The 19,375-nt window shown below is 42.7% G+C and overlaps 1 protein-coding gene across 1 annotated transcript in view; it reads right to left on the minus strand.

The window, feature by feature from the left end:
• Positions 1–19,025, minus strand: part of LOC121288345 — an 85,662-nt gene extending 66,637 nt beyond the window's left edge. The window contains exons 1-9 of the mRNA XM_041206899.1: positions 18,621–19,025; positions 16,099–16,261; positions 15,399–15,548; positions 14,786–14,946; positions 7,225–7,398; positions 6,340–6,481; positions 5,789–5,976; positions 5,267–5,408; positions 1,979–2,145 (exon numbers count right to left, since the gene is read on the minus strand). Coding sequence (XP_041062833.1) covers positions 1,979–2,145; positions 5,267–5,408; positions 5,789–5,976; positions 6,340–6,481; positions 7,225–7,398; positions 14,786–14,946; positions 15,399–15,548; positions 16,099–16,261; positions 18,621–18,821 — 1,488 coding nt within the window. The 5' untranslated portion in view covers positions 18,822–19,025. The remainder of the gene's footprint in view (positions 1–1,978; positions 2,146–5,266; positions 5,409–5,788; positions 5,977–6,339; positions 6,482–7,224; positions 7,399–14,785; positions 14,947–15,398; positions 15,549–16,098; positions 16,262–18,620) is intronic.
• Between the last annotated feature and the right edge of the window lie 350 nt (positions 19,026–19,375).

Consider the following 19,375-nt stretch of genomic DNA (forward strand, 5'->3'; position numbering starts at 1 on the left):
TCTTCATGATTTTTTTTGTGGGCGCGGCACAACCAACTGCTCTCTGAGACCCGATTGCTGCTGCAAAAAACCTGTAAAAAGGTAGGTGTTAATTCTTTTTGTAGAAAGCCCATTTGATTAATAATTGGGTTCCTACTGCATCAATAATGAAGATCCTTATGAGATTTAATACAGATAATCCTGAGGTGTTCACTTTGGTATAAGGGATAGAGAGAGACAATATAAATTTAATGGCTCTATTGAGTGTCTAGTGACCTGGCATTCCTGTGCTTGGATCTTTGAAGACAGGAGGACATGTTGAGAGAGTAATTCGCAAAGCACACAGAATCTTGGGCTTCATTATTAGAGCGATTGAGTACAAAAACAGGGAACCATTTTCAGCTCAGCTTAGGCTACAACTAGGGTATTTATTGCATCCAGTTCTGATCACCACACTTTAGGAAGGATGTGAAGGTTCTTAAGATGGTGGAGAGGAGATTTACCAGAATGGTTCCAGGGAGAATAGATTTTAGCAACAAGGTTAGTTTGGAGAAGCTGCATTTTATTCTCATTGGAGCAAAGATACTGAGCAGAGATTGATAGAGATAGAGATGTACATGATAAGTTTAGATAAGATGGACAAGGAAAAACTGTTCCCATTAGTCAACAATACAAGGACTAAGGGGGGGGGGGGGGGGGACATATTTAAGGTTTTGGGCATGTGATGCAGGATGAGGAAGAATGTTTGTACCCAGCAAGTGGTAATCACCTGGAACTTGGTGCATGCAAGGTTGATAGGAGCAGACGCAAATCAATGATTTCAGAAGGAAACTGGATGGGCATTAAGAAAAATAAAGGTACAGGGCTACGTGGATAGAGCGATAGAATGGGGCTGAGTGGATTGATCTGCATAAAGCCAGCATGAATTCAATGGGCCAAATGGTCACCTTCTTTGCTGTAATTACTCTACTCTATGATCGCTCTGGTGTATCCATGGATTCAAGATTAATGTCCAGGAAACTGCTAGGACCAACCTAGAGAAAAATCATAGAAGCATCAAAAATTTGTGTTCCTTTTTAATTTTTTGAATAATTGATCAGATATAAAAGTGTAGGTGATGGGGATAAAAGGCGAAAGAGGCTGGAGTCCACTAATTGGCAGGGCTCAGTGAGAATGGACATGTTGGGCAACCAATGGCAGTGGCATGGGGGTGGGTTAGTTGGAGGTGAGAGGTCACATGATGAAGTCTCCAGGAACACATCCATTCACCTTAACATTCACATGGAAGAGTGATCTTTTTTCTTCGAACAGCCAAATAACTGCACACTATTGTGTATTAAACAAAGGGGCATATGGGTGGAGGGTCGGGCTGATTTATCCTTAATGATCGGTGTAATAAAACCATAATTATGTTCATAAACGAGAGGGTAATGATTTCACCAAAACTGGCACTCATTCATCACTAATAATTAGCAAAAACACCTTTAATAACATTGGTCCCCACTCACCCCAATTCACTGTCAAACGCCCTGCTCCCTAGATGAAACCCTCCAATTTAAGTTTAAACAGATACTTTCTTTACTGTGGTCAATGGGCAATTAATCAACAAATCCAGCATAACATATCTAACGGTCAAATGTTGTTCCTGTGATGCAAATGGGGGTGGGGGAGGGGGGAGGTGGCGCGGGATGGGTGGCAGGAGAAGTCATCCAACAAATTCTGGAAATTCACAACTCCTGGTGTATCTCTCACTTTAATGAACATGCCCGCCTCTTTGTGCGTTACAGAATCAAAGAATCTTTACAGTGCAGAAGGAAGCCATTCAGGACAAAGGGTATTGTGAACGGTGTATAAACCTCACTAGCAGGACTCAGCACAATGACAAACATAACAGCCACCGTGTAAAAAAAAAACATACGCACACACATTTCTAGATGTGATTAAGGAAGAAAAGGAAAATGAGGTAAATCATGAAATCATGTTTACATCAGCGACGGACAGCACACACATAGGGGTACTTGGGGGATGAAGTAAATCCCACACCAGACTCGAGCCCCAATTCACTGACATTCGGTGGAACTTGAAACTCAAATTTTTGTATCAGAGCAGTAAAGAACAGGAACAGTTCCATCTTAGCCAGGGTCTCACCAACACAGGCCCTCCGACCTGCAAAAAGAAAACAATTGCAAAAATTTCAAAGCTGCTCTTCAAAGAAACAAAGTTATTCAGAATGATTTTTAAACTAGACAATGTTGCATTGCTGTTCTATACGGCAGTATCGAAACAAACATGCCTTGAAGTCCTGCGACCAGTCTACATATCTGTTCAAATTTAAAATAAATTTCTTAATGATATAAGGCGCCAGCCAGAGCTCAGTGGGCAGCACAATCAACTCTCAAACACCGGGGCTTGTGGGTTCAAGCCTATAATGACCACAGCATAAGAAATGTTAGAAGCAGTATGTTCGCTGCAAGAAGTGTTAATGTCACAATCTATGGGCATTATTGGACAGTTGGTAGTTTTGGTTTCACACAGTTCAATACACTATCTGTGTAATAGGAATCTAATGAATACAAGATCTTCTTCAATCTCTTCAGAGGCTGATCATCTGCCAGGACAGGAAGCTGGTGCAACAGTTCCCACTGCCATTAACCTTGGTTGGAGATAGTTCTGATCATAGGACCTGCCTGTGGGTGGGATCTCTGCCAGCATAGTAAGAGTTAAACTTTGCCAATGAAGGACTGATCACACATCTGCTGGTCAACCACTGAGGTAAGATGAGTATGCATAGTGAGGAGATACAAGAGGAAACCCTTCCGGAGCTCAGGAAGCGATATCAGGAGAAAGAAGAATCCTACGGCACAGCCCCGATCAACTTAGAAGAGGTACGATTCCAGTCAGCTCTGACCTCCACGACCCAAGGGTGCAGCGCTGTAGGAGCACCTTTAAGGCTTTAATGGCTAGTCCTGTAACCCACCAATCGGCGTTCCTGCATGATTCATAGGGACCGTAACAAATAGTTAGCACCGATGCCTGTGGCGTTTAGGCGCCTGCCCTTAACTCAAAGAGATCTTGAATCAACTGAGCTTGTCCAAATCCAGTCTCTCTTGCCTGACAACAATACAAAACATTGATAAGGAAGTGAAATCACTCATGAAATAATCATTTGTATAAATTCCGGAGGTCAGCTGTGAATTTTAAAACCAACATGAGAACAGTAACAGGTGCAGAAGGAGGGCAGTGAAAAATGTAAAGTGGTGAAACATCTATTCGAATCGTGTTAAGGCTGAAAATTCAGAGAAACTAAAATATCTTAAATGTATTGCGTAATAAACAAATCTGGGGGTTGAACAAGAAGTGTGAGCGTGGAAAAAGTGAAGCGTGTCTTTATCTGCTCTCAGTTTTCTTAGTTTTCACACAAAATTTACACATCCTTACGATGTGGCAAACTGAATGATAGGATTGTCCTGACTAATTCAACATTAGCAAATGCTGGATGATTTTTTTTGTCATAAAACACCAGATTGCCATTAATGGTGTACATTTGCATTAAAGGCGACATGGGAGAATGCATCATTAACGTATTGCACGTATATGGTATGGTAGCTACAATCCACGCCTATAGGAGGCATATATGGTGCTAATGGCCAACATATCCTTGCTTCACCCAATTTAGATGCCAGAAAATGGAACACCACCTTTTTCCTGTTACCAACAGAGCATGTCCAGCAGCCCCTGAAGATTAGTAGCTAGGAGAAGTCATTGTCATTTTCTGTGTCTCCAGCTCCAGCCTTACCCCACTTCCAATACCTCCTATTTTATCTCCGGTACCTCCTAGTTAAAGGCTGGATATTAAAGTCCCCTTTGCTGATTGGCCATACCTCATACGCCCCACTTGATTTTTTTCTTTCCACTGATCTTAGTGGAATCCACCCAATTAAATTGTCTAGCTGGATTTTCCGTCTGTAAGATTGGTATTGATTTTAATCCTCACTGCCTCCAATATTGAAGCTACTTGTTTCCAGGAGTAACACATGCAGGGCTCATTGGTGGCAACAATCAAAACTGCACGAATATCCTCTCGCAACCACGTGGGGCTGCGGGATTTGTGACGCAGATGCTGCTGGTGCAGGGACCATGTGGAATGGTTTCTACCTGCGTTATTATGTGGGGCACAAGGGCAAGTTTAGCCTCGAGGCCCTGGTGTTAAGAGTTGACTGGAATGTCCAGAGCTCGCGGTGTGGCTGTGAATCCGGAGCCTGGGGTGATTAAGAGGTGGTGGAGAGAAGGCCGGGCCCAGGGTCCCGACCCTCATGCAACTGCTGCCGAATGTCTCTGAGTCAATGTGCGGCAGCAGCAACACAGCAGTAACCCTCCTGTACAGCTCCCCCGTGTCCTCTTGAAGTCTATCACTGTACTCCTCACCATTCACAATACTTCCAAGTCTTGCATTGTTTTCAAATGTTGAAATTGTGCCCTGTACACCCAGGTCTAGGTTATTAATATAAATCAGGAAAATTAGTTCCCCTCTACATACCATCCCCCAGTCAGAAGTAAGTGAAGTTTTCTGTAATTCATGGTTTTAATAGGCTGGCATTAAACCATTAAACTGTTGCATAATGAAATTCTAGCTATGCTAATGTCTAATGATGCAAAATACTACATGGTTTGAAATAGAATGACTATCGGCACTAATATTTTTCACTTAAAAAGCATAGTTTTACTGACGTTTAGGGACTCAAATGATTAATACATAGGAAAACAATGTAATAGTTGACTTAGAATTGATATGGCCAACATATTTCCTTGGAGCTCCTGCACCTCAACATTTGGCACTAAATCCCTGATGAGACCTGCATTCATCTTGGACGGTCTGCAGTGTTTCCCTACATTTCAATGTTGACTAAGATTCAAAGACATTGGTGTGATGCATTTTATGATATCCTGAAATTGTGAAGGTGTATTTTTAATCAATCGAAGTTCCATTAATTCCCAGTCTGTGTTTCATTAGCTGGTCTCAGTTTTTGGCACTTTTAGGAAAAAGGCAAATTAGCACAGATTCCAGCTCCGAATTGCCCACTCAACATTTTAAAAACTATGTGCATAGATATTGGATCAGACTCTGCTTTGACAGTAGCCCATTACTTTGCAGTCCCACAACCACCCCACCCTCCTAAAAGATAATAGAAATACAGTTTCCTTAATGCTACATTTCCATTTTATTTTCCCTAACAAGGGAGGGAAAATTCCACCAATATATAATCCAAAAACTAATAAGCTGTGCTACCTGCAGAGAAAGGCATGAAGGCATCTCTCTTCACAAACTTGCCCTCAGCATCCAGAAAGTGAGACGGGTTGAACTCATTTGGTTTTTCCCATTGGGTTTTATCGTACAGCACAGAGGACAGCAATGGAATCACGTGGGTTCCCTAAAATATTCAAATATCATTTCAAAATGATTTTATTGTTATACTTAAAAGGAATTACCAAAACTATTCACGTAGAAAGAGCATTTCAGTCCATCGTTCCTGTGCAACCCTTTGAAAGAGTTGTTTAGTTATTCCCACTCTGCTCTTTCTCCATTACCAACTTAACAACAACATGCGACTTTAATAATAAAACACCCCAGACATCGCCACATTAAAGGATTATGTATAAGTTGGTACATAGAAGTTATTCCCTAATGGTGCACAATGCAATTAGATACAACCTTGAGAGCTCACTTCCTCCCCTACCCCACTCCTTTCCCGCCCCCCATTAAATGTCAGAATATCAGGCCCCAGTTGTGGCCATACTTCCCCTAGGGTACCTTTGGAATGAAGAATCCTTTGAAGTTTAAGTCCACTGTGGTTTCATGTGTGACGTTCAATGGCAAAATGTCACCAAACCTCTGGATTTCGTGGATCACTGCATCAGTGTATGTCAAATTTTTCCGATCTTCAGCTCTGGGAGATCGTTCTGATCCAACAACACTGATAATTTCCTCGTGAACTTTTTCTGCAAACCAAGCACATTTTTAAAATAAAAATGGTTGGAAAATCTCAGCAGGTCTGACAGCATCTCCGGAGAGGAACACAGTTAATGTTTCGACTCTTCATCATTCGGACTCGAAACAATAACTGTGTTCCTCTCCGCAGATGCTGTCAGATCTGCTGAGTTTTTCCAGCTATTTTTGTTTTTGTTTCAGATTTCCAGCATCCACAGTATTTTGCTTTTACATTTTTAAAATGATTGGAAATACAGTTATAGCTTTATTCAGGCAAGTTCAAAATCACACCCAGGGTAATCCAGGAATATGAAGCATACAAAATGATACAACAAGATCAGCTCCAGAGAGGAATCAATCCAACTGCTACTTACTCTGAATCTCTGGATATTTCATCATCAGGAGCATTCCCCAACGAATTGTGGTCGAGGTGGTCTCCATCCCTGCAACAAACAGGTTGGTTGTGGTGTATGTTAAGTTGTTTTCATGGAAGTATGAATTGGGATTGTCCGATTCCTACAAGAATTAACACCACAAGAACTCAGAATTGGGATTGGAATCTGTAGAATACGTCATGTGATACATAATTAACCTGAAATATTGATTACAGGGGAATGCAGCACAGAAAAGGGGCCAGGAATAAGAGGCAGCAGTGGGATTACTCCAGTGTGGTACTGAGGGTATGCTGCACTGTCAGAGGTGTGACTTTCAGATAAGATGTTAAAACGAGGTCCAGTCTGTTCTCCCAGGTGGATGCATTACAAGGAAAAGAAGGGGAGTTCTCCCTGGTGCACTTCCATTGCCTTTTGTGCCCTTAGGATGTCCCAAAGCATTTTACAGCTAATAAAGTGTTTTCTGAGTGCAGTCACTGTTATAATGTAGGAAACAGGCAGTCACTTTGAGCAGGGCAAATACCCACAACTTGCAATGTAGTAATGACTAGGTAATCCCTTTTAGTGACGTTGGTTGAATCCACATCACAAACAATGACTGTACTTCAAAAGCATTTAATTGGCTATAATGTGCTTTGGGACATTCTGGGGTTCTGAAAGGCACAATGCAAATGACAGCTCTTTCTTTTTAAAAGTGTGACTCTGTTCAAAACATTTACATGGAATCATACATTTACACCACAGGTGGCCATTCAGCCCATCATGTCATGCCAGTTGAACGAAGTTGCCTTTTCTCCCACCAAAAAAAACCAAACATAGCCTATAGAAAATCTACAGTACGTCTTAAGAGGGGAATGGAGTTTCTACCTGCTGTTGTCTCAACATGAACGCCTCAGTAAAACTCCTCAGGTCATTTGCATTCGGTTCCCGATAGTTTTCCTTGAAGACGTTCTTGAAGAAAGCAATATTCTGCTCGAAGTTGGAGAATAATTGAGAGAGATATCCAGGAAGGAATCTCAAGAAGGGAAATGCATTGTACATCTATGAAATAGAAATAAGGTGATGATATGTATGTTAATCTCAAAGAAAACCAATAATCTCCTCACGTCAGTATTCTGTAATTAGAAAACTGCAATAAATAAATCACTGAATCACAGAATTTTAACGGCACAGAAGGAGGTCATTTGTCTCATCCTGTCTGTGGTGGCTCTCCAAATGAGCATTATGACATAGTGCCATTGCCCTGACTTTTCCCCGTTCCCCCTCCACATTGTTTCTATTTAAATAGTCTTCTAGTGACAGGCAGTAAATTCCAGACCCCAACCACTCGCTGTGTGGAAAAGTTTTTTCTCACATCACATTTGCTTCTTTTGCAAATCACTTTAAATCTGTGCCATCTCATTCTTGATCCTTTGACAAACGGGAACAGCTTCTCCCTATCCACTCTGACCCCTCATGATTTTGAGCATTTCTATCAAATCTCCTCTTAGCCTTCTTCTCTCCAAAGGGGAACAGTCCAACTTCTCCAATCTATCCTCATAGCTGAAGTTTCTCATCCCTGGAACCATTCTTGGAAACCTCTTCTGCATTCTCTCCAATGTGTTCACATCCTTCCTAAAATGTGGCACCCAGAACTGTACACAATACTCCAGCTGAGGTCCAACAATTGTCTTATATAAATTCAGCATAACCTCCCTGCTCTTGTACTCTATGACCCTATTAATAAAGCAGAGGATTGTAAAAATAAGCCCAGCAATTACAGGCCAGTCAGTTTAACTTCAGTGGTGGGCAAGATTCTAGAAACAATTATTCTGGATATAATTAGTAGCCACATGGAAAAATATGGGTGGATAAAGAAGAGCCAGCATGGATTTCTAAAGGGGAAAATCATTTAACTAGCTTGCTGGAGCTTTTAGAAGAGGTAACAAAAAAGGCTTATTTATGCTTTATTAACTGCTCTCTCCACCAGTCCGGCCAAAATCCTTCAATGATCTATGCATATATACACACTGGTCTTTCTGCTCCTACAACCCCTTCAAAATTTCACCCCTTATTCAGTGTAGTCTGTCCATGTTCTTCCCACCAAAATGCATCATCTCACTCTTCTCCACACTGAACTTCATCTGCCACCTATCTGCCCACTCCACCACCTTGTCTGTATCCTTTTGAAGTTCTGCACTGTCCTCCTTGCACTTTACAACACTCCCAAGCTTCAAATTATCCACAGACATTCAAACTGTCCCCTGCACACCAAGATCTAGATCATTAAGGAAAAGCAAGGGTCCCGGTACCGACCCCTGGGGAATTCCGCTACAAATCTTCCTCCAGCCAGAAAAATATCCATTGACCATTACTCTCGGCTTCCTATTTTTCAACTAATTTTGAATCTTGCCCACCACTGAAGTTAAACTGACTGGTCTGTAATTGCTGGTCTTATCTTTACAATCCTGGGCTTTCCATGAGCAATAATTTTTTCTCCCAAATCTGTTGTGCGGCATTGAATCAAATGCCTTTTGAAAGTCCATGTATACCACATGAACAGCATTACCCTCATCAACCTTTTCTATTACCTCTTCAAAAAGCTCCAGTAAGTTAGTTAAACGATTTCCCCTTTAGAAATTCATGCTGGCTCTTCTTTATCAACCCATATTTTTGCATGTGGCTACTAATTCTATCCAGAATAATTGTTTCTAGAATCTTGCCCACCACTGAAGCTAACCTGATTGATCTGCAATTGCTGGGCTTATCTTTACAACCTTTTTTTGAACAAGGGCATAATATTTGCAACACAAAAACAAAAATAAAAATACCTGGAAAAACTCAGCAGGTCTGACAGCATCTGCTGAGAGGAACACAGTTCATGTTTCGAGTCCGTATGCTCAACAGAAGTAAGGAAAAATAGAAGAGAGGTGAAATATAAGCTGGTTCTAGGGGGAGTGGGACAAGTAGAGCTGGATAGATGACCAGTGATAGGTGGAGATAGCCAAAAGATGTCATAAACAAAAGGACAAAGAGGTGTTGAAGGTGGTGATATTGTCTAAGAAATGTGCTAATAGGTGACATTAAGGGTAGAAAGCAGGACGAGCAAGGTACAGACAGCCCTAGAGCGGGAGGGGGTGGGGGTGGGACTGAAATAGGCTAAAAGGTAGAGATAAAACAATGAATGGAAATACATTTAAAAACAATGGAAATAGGTGGGAAAAGAAAAATCTATATAAATTATTGGAAAAAAGGGGGATCGCAAAGGAGGTGGCGACGGAGGAGAGAGTTCATGATCTAAAATTGTTGATCTCAATATTCAGTCCGGAAGGCTGTAAAGTGCCTATTTGAAGATGAGGTGCTGTTCCTCCAGTGTGCGTTGAGCTTCACTGGAACATTGCAGCAGGCCAAGGATGGACGGGCAGCAGAGCAGGGTGGAGTGTTGAAATGGCAAGCAACAGGGAGGTCTGGGTCATGCTTGCGGACAGACCAAAGGTGTTCCACAAAGTGGTCACCCAGTCTGCGTTTGGTCTCTCCAATGCAGAGGAAACCACATTGGGAGCAGCGAATGCAGTAGTCTAAGTTGAGGGAAGTGCAAGTGAAACGCTGCTTCACTTGAAAGGAGTGTTTGGGCCCTTGGACGATAAGGAGAGGGGAGGTAATGGGGCAGGTGTTGCACCTTCTGCGGTTGCATGAGAAGGTGCGGTGGGAGGGGGTTGAGGTGTAGGGGGTGATGGAGGACTGGACCAGGGTGACCCAGAGGGAACGATCCCTGCGGAATTCCTCCGCCATTTCTGCCAACTCCAGCATGATGCCATCACCAAACACATCTTCCCTTCACCCCACCCAACCCCACACCTCCCCACACCCCACCCCAACCGGTGGCATTCCGCAGGGATCGTTCCCTCCAGGACAGCTTGGTCCACTCCTCCATCACCCCCTACAGCTCAACCTCCTCCCACGGCACCCTCTCATGCAACTGCAGAAGGTGCAACACCTGCCCCTTTACTTCCCCTCTCCTCACCGTCCAAGGGCCCAAACACTCCTTTCAAGTGAAGCAGTGTTTCACTTCCACTTCCCTCAATTTAGTCTACTGCATTCGCTGCTCCCAATGCGGTTTCCTCTACATTGGAGAGACCAAATGCAGACTGGGTGACCAGTTTGCGGAACACCTTCGGTCTGTCCGCAAGCACGACCCAGACCTCCCTGTTGCTTGCCATTTCAACACTCCACCTTGCTCTCATGCCCGTCCGTCCTTGACCTCCTGCAATGTTCCAGTGAAGCTCAACGCAAACTGGAGGAACAGTACCTCATCTTCGAACTAGGCACTTTACAGCCTTCCGGACTGAACATTGAGATCAACAATTTTAGATCATAAACTCTTTCCTCCATCCCCACCCCCTTTCCGATCCCCCTTTTTTCCAATAATTTATATAGATTTTTCTTTTCCCAATTATTTCGAGTATTTTTAAATGTATTTCCATCCATTGTTTTATCTCTACCTTTTAGCCTATTTCGATCCCTTCTCCCCACCCCACCCTCACTTTCTATGCTTACTGTCACCTATTAGCATATTTCTTAGCTAATATCACCACCGTCAACACCTCTTTGTCCTTTTGTCTATGACATCTTTTGGCTATCTCCACATATCACTGGCCCTCTATCCAGCTCTACTTGTCCCACCCCCCCTTAAACCAACTTATATTTCACTTCTTCAATTTTTCCTTAGTTTTGTTGAAGAGTCATTCGGACTCGATCCGTTAACTGTGTTCCTCTCCGCAGATGCTGTCAGACCTGTTGAGTTTTTCCAGGCATTTTTATTTTTGTTTTTGTTTTGGATTTCCAGCATCTGCATCTTTTTTCTTTTATCATAATATTTGCAATTCTCCAGTCCTCTGGCATCACCCCTGAATTTACGGAAGACTGAAAGATTATTGCCAGTGCCCCTGCAATTTCTACTCTCGCTCCCTTCAATATACTTGGATGCATCTCATCTGGTCCCCGGTGCCTTGTCAACTTTAAGTACCGACAGTCTATTCCACACTTCCTCCTTAGCAATTTTGAACTCTTCTAGTGACAGAGTTTCCTCGTCTGGCAGCATAGCCTGGATAGCATCCACCTCCTTGGTAAAGACGGATGTAAAGTATTCAATTAATACCTCAGACATGGCCCCTTCATCAATGTGTAAATTCCGTTAGGTCCTTAATCGGCCCTACTCCTACTTTTACCAGATTTTTACTATTTATATGCCTATAGAAGACTTCGGAATCCCCTTTATGTTCTTTTCTCATAATCCATCTTCGCTTCTCTAATATGCTTTTTCACCTACCCTCACAACCTTCTGTATTCCTCTTGGTTCTCAATTGTATTTTCTACCTGACACTTGTCATAAGCACACTTTTTCTTCTTTATCCTAATTTCTATTCCCCTTTTTATCCAGGGAACTCTGGATTTGTTTCCCTACCTTTCCCTTTTGATGGAATTTTCTTTCACTGTGCCCATTGTTCAGCTACAGATTTTCCCGCCAATCTTTCATTCCAGTCCATCTGTCCCAGTTCCGTTCTTGCCTCACCAAAGTCGGCTCTTGTCCAGCTAATTATTTTTACTCTGGATTGCCTGTCATCCCTTTCTATCATCATCCTAAAACATACAATACAACGATCCTAAATGATTCTGCATTGACACTTGATCTACTTGGCCCATCTCATTTCCAAGAACCAGGCTCAACAGTGCATCCACCTTGTTGGATCGGACACATACTGCTGTAGGAAACTTTCCTGAACACGACCTAGGAACCTTTGCCCCTCTCTGCCATTTACAATACTACTGTCACAGTCTACATTTGGGTAATTAATTTCCCCCATTATAACTACTATATATTGCTTGCATCTCTCTGTAATTTCCCTGCAGATTTGTTCTTCTACGTCCTTCTCATTAGTTGGCGGTCTATAGACTACACCGAGCAATGTAGTTGCACCTTTTTTGATCCTTAGCTCTAGCCAAATTGATTCTCTCTGGGACATCCTCTTTCTCCAGCGCTGCAATGCTCTCCTTAACCAATCCTGACACCCCACCTCCTTTTCTTCCTTTCCTATCTTTTCTGAACACCTTGTACCCAGAAATATTTAACACCCAGTTCTGCTCTTCTTTGAGCCAGGTCTCTCTTATCACCATCAGCATGGGCTGAACCTTCTGGTCGGCATATGGGGGCGGGTCCGCTCATCAACACGTAATTTTTGCTCCTCAGTTCAGTGGAGTCGGCAGCGCGCTGACAGAACTGTCAAAGGCCTTTTAAGGCCATTAAGTAACTCATTAAATTGATTCTCAGGGATGACCGTCCAACCTTAAGGTTGGCGGGGGGCAGGCGAAGAGCCTTCTCATTTTCCATGGAACCTCATCCACGGGCGGGATGAGTTTTCATGAAGGTTTTATAACTTAATAAAAATGTTTTAATAAAATCCATACACACTGTCACAAGAGGGGACATGTCTGATTAATTTTTTCAAATCTTATTTTCAGATTTTCACAATGAAATTGAACGCCCTGAGGCCACTCCCACTCTGTGCCTCAGGGAGATTTCTTCTGCACACATGCATGGAAATGCGCAGGCCCTGACTCTCCCTCCTCCCCTCGCCCACACAGGGAGCGCTGAGCGCTTCCGGCTGCGCATGATGCTGGGCGTGCCTTAAGCCACCCCCGAAAGAATGTCCTGCAGCCGCTCTGTGACATCCTTGCCCCTGGCACCAGGGAGGCAATAAACCATCCTCGAGTCATGTCCACGGCCACAGGAACACCTGTCTGTTTCCCTAACTGATGAATCTCTTATCAATATTGATCTTCTTTATTTTCCCTCCCCTTCCGTAAAGCTGAGACACATGTGATGCCACAAACCTGGCTCTGACTGCGCTCATCTGAAGAACCAGTTCCCTCGACAGCTTCCAAAATGGAAAACCGATTTGTAAGTGGGATCCCAGGGGACTCCTGCATTACCTGCCTACTTCTCTTGGACTGCCTGGTGGTCACCTATTCCCTCTCTGTCATCAGGCCCTTAAGCTGCGGTGTGACCACCACTCTGAACGTGCTATCCACCTAGCTCTCAGCCTCCCGGATGTGCCTCAGAGACTCCAGCCTCTGCCTGAGCTCTGAAACCCAGAGCTCAAGTTCTTGCAACTGGCTGCACTTCCTGCACATGTGGTTATCTAGGGCACTTGGAGCAGGCATGACTTTGCACATATTACAGGACAGACATTCCACTCGACTGAGCTGCCCTGCCATGTCTTAACTCTACTTCCCTTATGTTAATTTTATTCTACTTTGGATTATTTACATTACTTTATTATGTTGGCCCTAGATTTCCCTTATTCCTGGCACTTCAGTTGAATTCAAGTATGGCAACTTGTTTAAAAATATTATACTTTTCTACTGTACTCACCAAGTCCTACTTACCAAGCCCACCACTCTCCTTTGAGGAAAGGTAGAAAAGGAAAGAAGCGCTTCCTCTCCAAACTCCCTCAGTCACCAAACTCCAACTGAAGCACCCTAATGCAGCCAAAAACAGCACTCCAGTGCAGACAAAGTCAGCACTGTGAAACAGCCTACATTTATACTCACTGAACCTAGCCTTGGAAAACCTGATTACACCAGTTATCTAGTTAACTGCAAGCAGATCCGGAATGAGCCCTGCTTTAAGGCTGGATTAAAACTCACTTTTTTTCCAACCCGAACAGCAACTGTTAGTTAATTGCTAAACTGGAGAGAGACTAGGCTTTAGATGGAATTTAACCCTTAAACTCCCTCAGTCACCAAACTCCAACTGAAGCACTCTACTGCTGCCAAAAACAGCATTCCAGTGCAATATTAAATATTAGGCAGCTGCCACATTAAAGTGCCCAAATTGTGCATTCATTAGTGATCATCCTATCAAACAGCTCTAGAACAAAATGTTGACATTTCCCTCGAGTAGATCATTTCCAACCTGCTGCTTATGAGTTCAGATTTGCAACATTCCATTTTTAAAAATAGCAACACAGGAACAGCAGGCCATTCAATCCCTTCTGCCAGATCTCCCATTAAATTATATCCTGGCTGATCGCTATCACAAAAATTACTTTCCTGTCCTCGTTCCACAATCCAAAGGTTCTCAAACACAGCTGACAGAATAACCTCCTGTTAAGTTATTTAGGTGCATTTCTGCAGCAAGTAGCTTAAGAGAGTTTTTGTCTGGAAAATGCTGAGTTTTTTTACTCTCCATTTTAAATTAGATGATTAAATAGGATGTAACTCAAAATTGTGACTAATGTTCTTCCCTAAATTAACCAGCCACATAAAAAAAAGAAACTTCATTAATATTTTGCACCACAGACTCCCCGAGACTTCATTCCAGCTACTGTTAGTTCCAAAAGTTCTTTACTGGAATGTATTTCTGTTGCTAATGCAAAATTAGATTTACCTGTCCCATAGTCGAACCAGTGAGTTGAAAGTTTTCGTTCACTCTCTTTACTAAACTGACAAATGTTTCATCCTCGTAATCAAATCTGTCCCCCAAAACTATAGAGCAAATTATGTTGGCCACAGCAGAGTTCAGTTTGATGGTTGGATTAAAGGGTTGGCCTGCAAAAAGAGGAAAAATCACACACAATTTAGCGCTGATCCTTTGTAGCAAATCACAATTGTATTGCTCGTCTGGTTAAGACACTGAGCTTGTTTCCTAGGCTGTTAAAGGAAGGTAGAGAGGAGGTAGCGAAGACTCTTGCTAGAATGGAGGACAGGAATTGAGAGTCGGATAAACTAGAAACTAAAAAACCAGTTGGTCACATCAGTAGTAGGAGAAACCCTTGATTCACGATAGAGGAAGGGACAGTGCTATGGGCACCCAGCAATAAGTGGGATTACTTTGGAATGTTCTAGCAGAAAGCTAGCAGGGTCACAATAGACCAAATGTCCTCTTTCTGTAATACAGATTTCTGTGATTCTTTAATGCTTATCTGCATTTATAAATAATTACAAGCACGCAGAGAAAAGAAACACTGATAATTCTGTTCACTTACCTCACACAAACTCACCTTTATAAGAATCAATCATTTTTATCAGAAAATCGGTTTCCTCAATTATTTTGTCTTCAATGGATTTTTTGCCCATTCCAAAATCTCGTAACGTGGTTAAGGTGAACCTTCGCATTTGCTTCCATGACTCCCCATGACCAAAAATAATACCTACAATTAAACCCATTAGAAAGAATTAATCACTGTGGCTCTTGTAATACGCAGCATTAATTGACAATCTTCCTCCAAAAATCCATGGAATGGCTGGTGAGGGAAACAGAAAGCAGTGGACTGAGGAAGGTTTGCATTTCTATAGGGTCTTTTACAGCCTCTGCATGTCCCAAATGCTTACAGTCAATAGGGTGTTTTCGAGGTCCAGTCACCACTGTAACATGGAAAGGGTGGTAGCCCATCTTCACACAGCAAGCTTCCACAAATAATATGACAAAGGCCAGATAATCTGTATTTTAGTGATGTTGACTGAAGGATAAATATTGACCAGAACACCAGCAATAACTCCCTTGCTCTTCTTTGAAATAGTGCCAATATCAATCTTATACAGAGGGTCATTTTAATCTTTCAAAGTTCTTTAAAAAGTTAACTTTTAGAAAAATGAACTTTGGCTAAACTCTGAAAATTATTAATTATCTGACCCAGGACCAAATGCAACTAGAATTTACCTTACAGGTTTTACAATAATGAAGTTAAAGGTGAGATTTACCATTTCCCTTTGAAACGAATTCAAATATTGGGATATGTGCTCTTTCACCAAATTCCTCTGCATGGTTGACAAGTGCATCCTTCACTGTCTCATAGCCGGTCAGCACCACCACATTTCTGGGTCCTAGCTTGATGCTGAAAACTGTGCCGTACTTCTCAGATAGCTAGAACAAAAGGAACAGATTTGCATGACCAATGAAGTCAAATTTTTACACAGCATGTTGTGTGTTGCTTCTCTCAATAATATACATCTATACAATTAAACTAACAGATATCCAAAATACGTCAGAACAATTCAATATTTATTTCAGTCAAAATATTTCATAATGACTACGACATCACTTGTGATGTTTCCCATGGGTTATCTGGGATCTGGTCTATTATTGTGCTATGCTTCTTACCTGTTTATCCTTTAAAGTCACTAATACAGTCCTCTCTGTGGTCAAGTGGTAGTTATTGTCTGTAAACTCCTGAGATTATTAACTAGTCCCAGGTCAGAAGGACCCATCACAAATTGATTGGTTTTCTGTCACAGGTAGGTCTGGTAGTATATTTAAGCAAAGAATTTAAATGTCAATCTATCCCTGCATTTCCTTCCAATAGCACTTTTAGGGCTAAAAATTCACCTGCTCCCATTTCTAAGTGTGGGGTGTGATTCCTGGGAGAGGGAGTTGTTTTATGAGATTAATTAAACTAATGAGATATACCTGGAGTTTCAAAGAATGAGAGGTGATCCAAGTTAATCTTATACAAAATCTTACAAGATTCGACAGGGTAGCTGATGAGAAAATGTTTCCCCTGGCTGCAAAATCAAGAACACAGGGTTACCATCTCAGAATAAGTGGTCAGCCATTCAGGACCGAGAAAAGGAGAAATTTCTTCACTCAAAGGCTTGTGAATCTTTGGAATTCTTCACTGCAGTGATCTGTAGATGCCCAAGAATGAAGTATCTTCAAGTCAGTATGACAGATGTTTGGATACTAAGGGAATTGAGGGATATGGGGATAGTGCAGGAAGGTGCAGTTGAGGTGAGTGATTAGCCATAATTTTATTTACTAGTGGAACAGTTTTGACAAGCCCAATGATGTACTCCAGCACCTATTATTTTTGTTCTTATGATTTCTTTTTGTATTATGCTCTGGCCCATTGACGTTGAAGCACAGAACATGCAAACTCTGTGCTAGCTCCTTATTACTATAATTTCAGCGTACAGCTCAGCACAACACAAACTGCTGACCAGCCACATGTTCAGCAGAGGGCTGAAGACTGTATGAGGCTAGCATCAGCTCTTCTAGGCAGTCTCTCCTTCTTAGCAGGACGCTGCACTGAATCACAGGAGGCTGCTATTGCTGCAATTCTGTACAGAAGAAATGAAACACCAGGGCTCAGCAATACCTGCCATCTTTACTAATATATTACTGGAAGCTTTAATCATCTACTGAACAGAGGAGAGAGGCCATGTTGCCATGGAGGGGTAGGGGGAGGATGCAAATCCTCCAAAGGGTATAGGTGTAGGTAGCAAGGGAGGCCAATGCCTGGAGTCAAACCGTGAAAACCTGGCTTCAGTGCTGGAAGAATTTAATGGCCTCCTCTGTGTGGCTAAGTTTAGTGAATGTATCTTCATATAACATCTCCTATTCACCACACCTCTCACACTGCTCAATGCGGTACAGTGCCCTTTCTCATTAGCTCTCAGGACTTATGACTAACATTCACATAAATTCCACCTCACCCTCCCACATTTCACAAACATGCCAGCTCAAACCCACCTCTTGCAGCCGCCACGTACCTTCAGCTATTCAACTATGGCAGACACATCACCCAAACACAATGCAACACGCTCAGTGATGCTTTGCCCTCCCTCTCTCGCTCTACAAGGTAGTATGAAACAGCACGCCTACATCCAATGAGGCTGATAGAGAAGATGGTGCTCCATGTCGTGGGGCTGTGCTGCACCATTATGCCCCTGGTGATGGTGTACATAATGCCCTCTTTGAGGCTTCTGCAACTTGTGGACACCGTCAGGGCAGAAGTGTATCGTCACCCGCTCCCAAGACATTTTAATGAAAGCTTCCTTTCAACTTTGTTAAGGCTTATTATTAGTGCCTCTTTAAAGGGGGTGGTTGTGGTGGTCTTCATATTATCTTTCAATTGATATCTCGTTGATCATGGTTAGCAGTAAAGACACTGACACCTCAACTAAGCCGCTACCTCAATTGCACTGGAAATGCCACTGTTCCTTCAGTCTTATACACATATGTCCACTTGGCAAATAGCCAAAGTGGTGGAGAGGTGTAGGAATACAGGGAACAACACTACAACCAGTTTCTTTCCCTGCCCAACATGATGACAATTTACCAGCATTGCCTCTGGGGAGAAACCAGCTGCTCTCTGGTTGGTTTTCAGTGTGTCAACAATTTGCATTCATGTAGCGCCTTTGGGGCAGAAGTGAACTTCTCGAGGCGCTAAACAGAGGTAACAAACAGGTTTCCCGTTTACTGTAAGAATCTGGTTCCCTCTTACCTCCATCAAAGATTTGTGCAGCTTCTTCAGATCCAACATGTGCAGGTTGCCAATCACTGGGAGAGGAGCGGGACCCGGAGGAAAGTTGACGATTCCATGAGATTTAGACCCGGTGTTAAAATACACGAGGAGGATAATGGTCAGAAACCCAAACAAAACCAGGGTGACGGTATCCAAAGGGAAAACACTTACAATCGACATCCTGCACCGTAAACTGGCGACAGGAGTTGTTGCAGTTTGTTAGATCTCAGCAACTTGCTGAATGAACTCCAAAATATCTTAAAATAACTTCGACCTTTGTGAGCTTTGAAGTTGTCTTTCTCGGCCCAACTATACTTTCCCTTGTTGAAACCTTGTCATGTGGTAGGTGGCGGGTGGTGAAGCCTGTTTACATTTAACAGAAAGAGCAGGAAGTAAAAACTTAGTCCCTCCCCGGGGCCCGAGCGACCAGCAGTGTAACAGTCCCTTACACAACAGACAGCTCCCAAACAGCGATAAAGTGCCAACTACACAAAAAATCAATAGGTTGGCTAGAGGTAAACCATTAGTTTCCCTCCTCTATGCTTGGGACTATATAAATTGGAAATAGGATGTGGCGGCAAGGTGGTCCCGGTTAGCGTGGCTCCACTCGTCACCAAAATCTGATCGCCAACCTGTCAAGAGCGTGTGGACAATGCTGGCGCCCAAGGTCCCCACGTTAAAGTCATGTGCAGGCTTCTACAAGGGTCCATTCGTCTGAAACCCTGAAACTTCTA

This window comes from Carcharodon carcharias, chromosome 15, assembly GCF_017639515.1.
Source record: "Carcharodon carcharias isolate sCarCar2 chromosome 15, sCarCar2.pri, whole genome shotgun sequence".
Lineage (NCBI taxonomy): Eukaryota > Metazoa > Chordata > Chondrichthyes > Lamniformes > Lamnidae > Carcharodon > Carcharodon carcharias.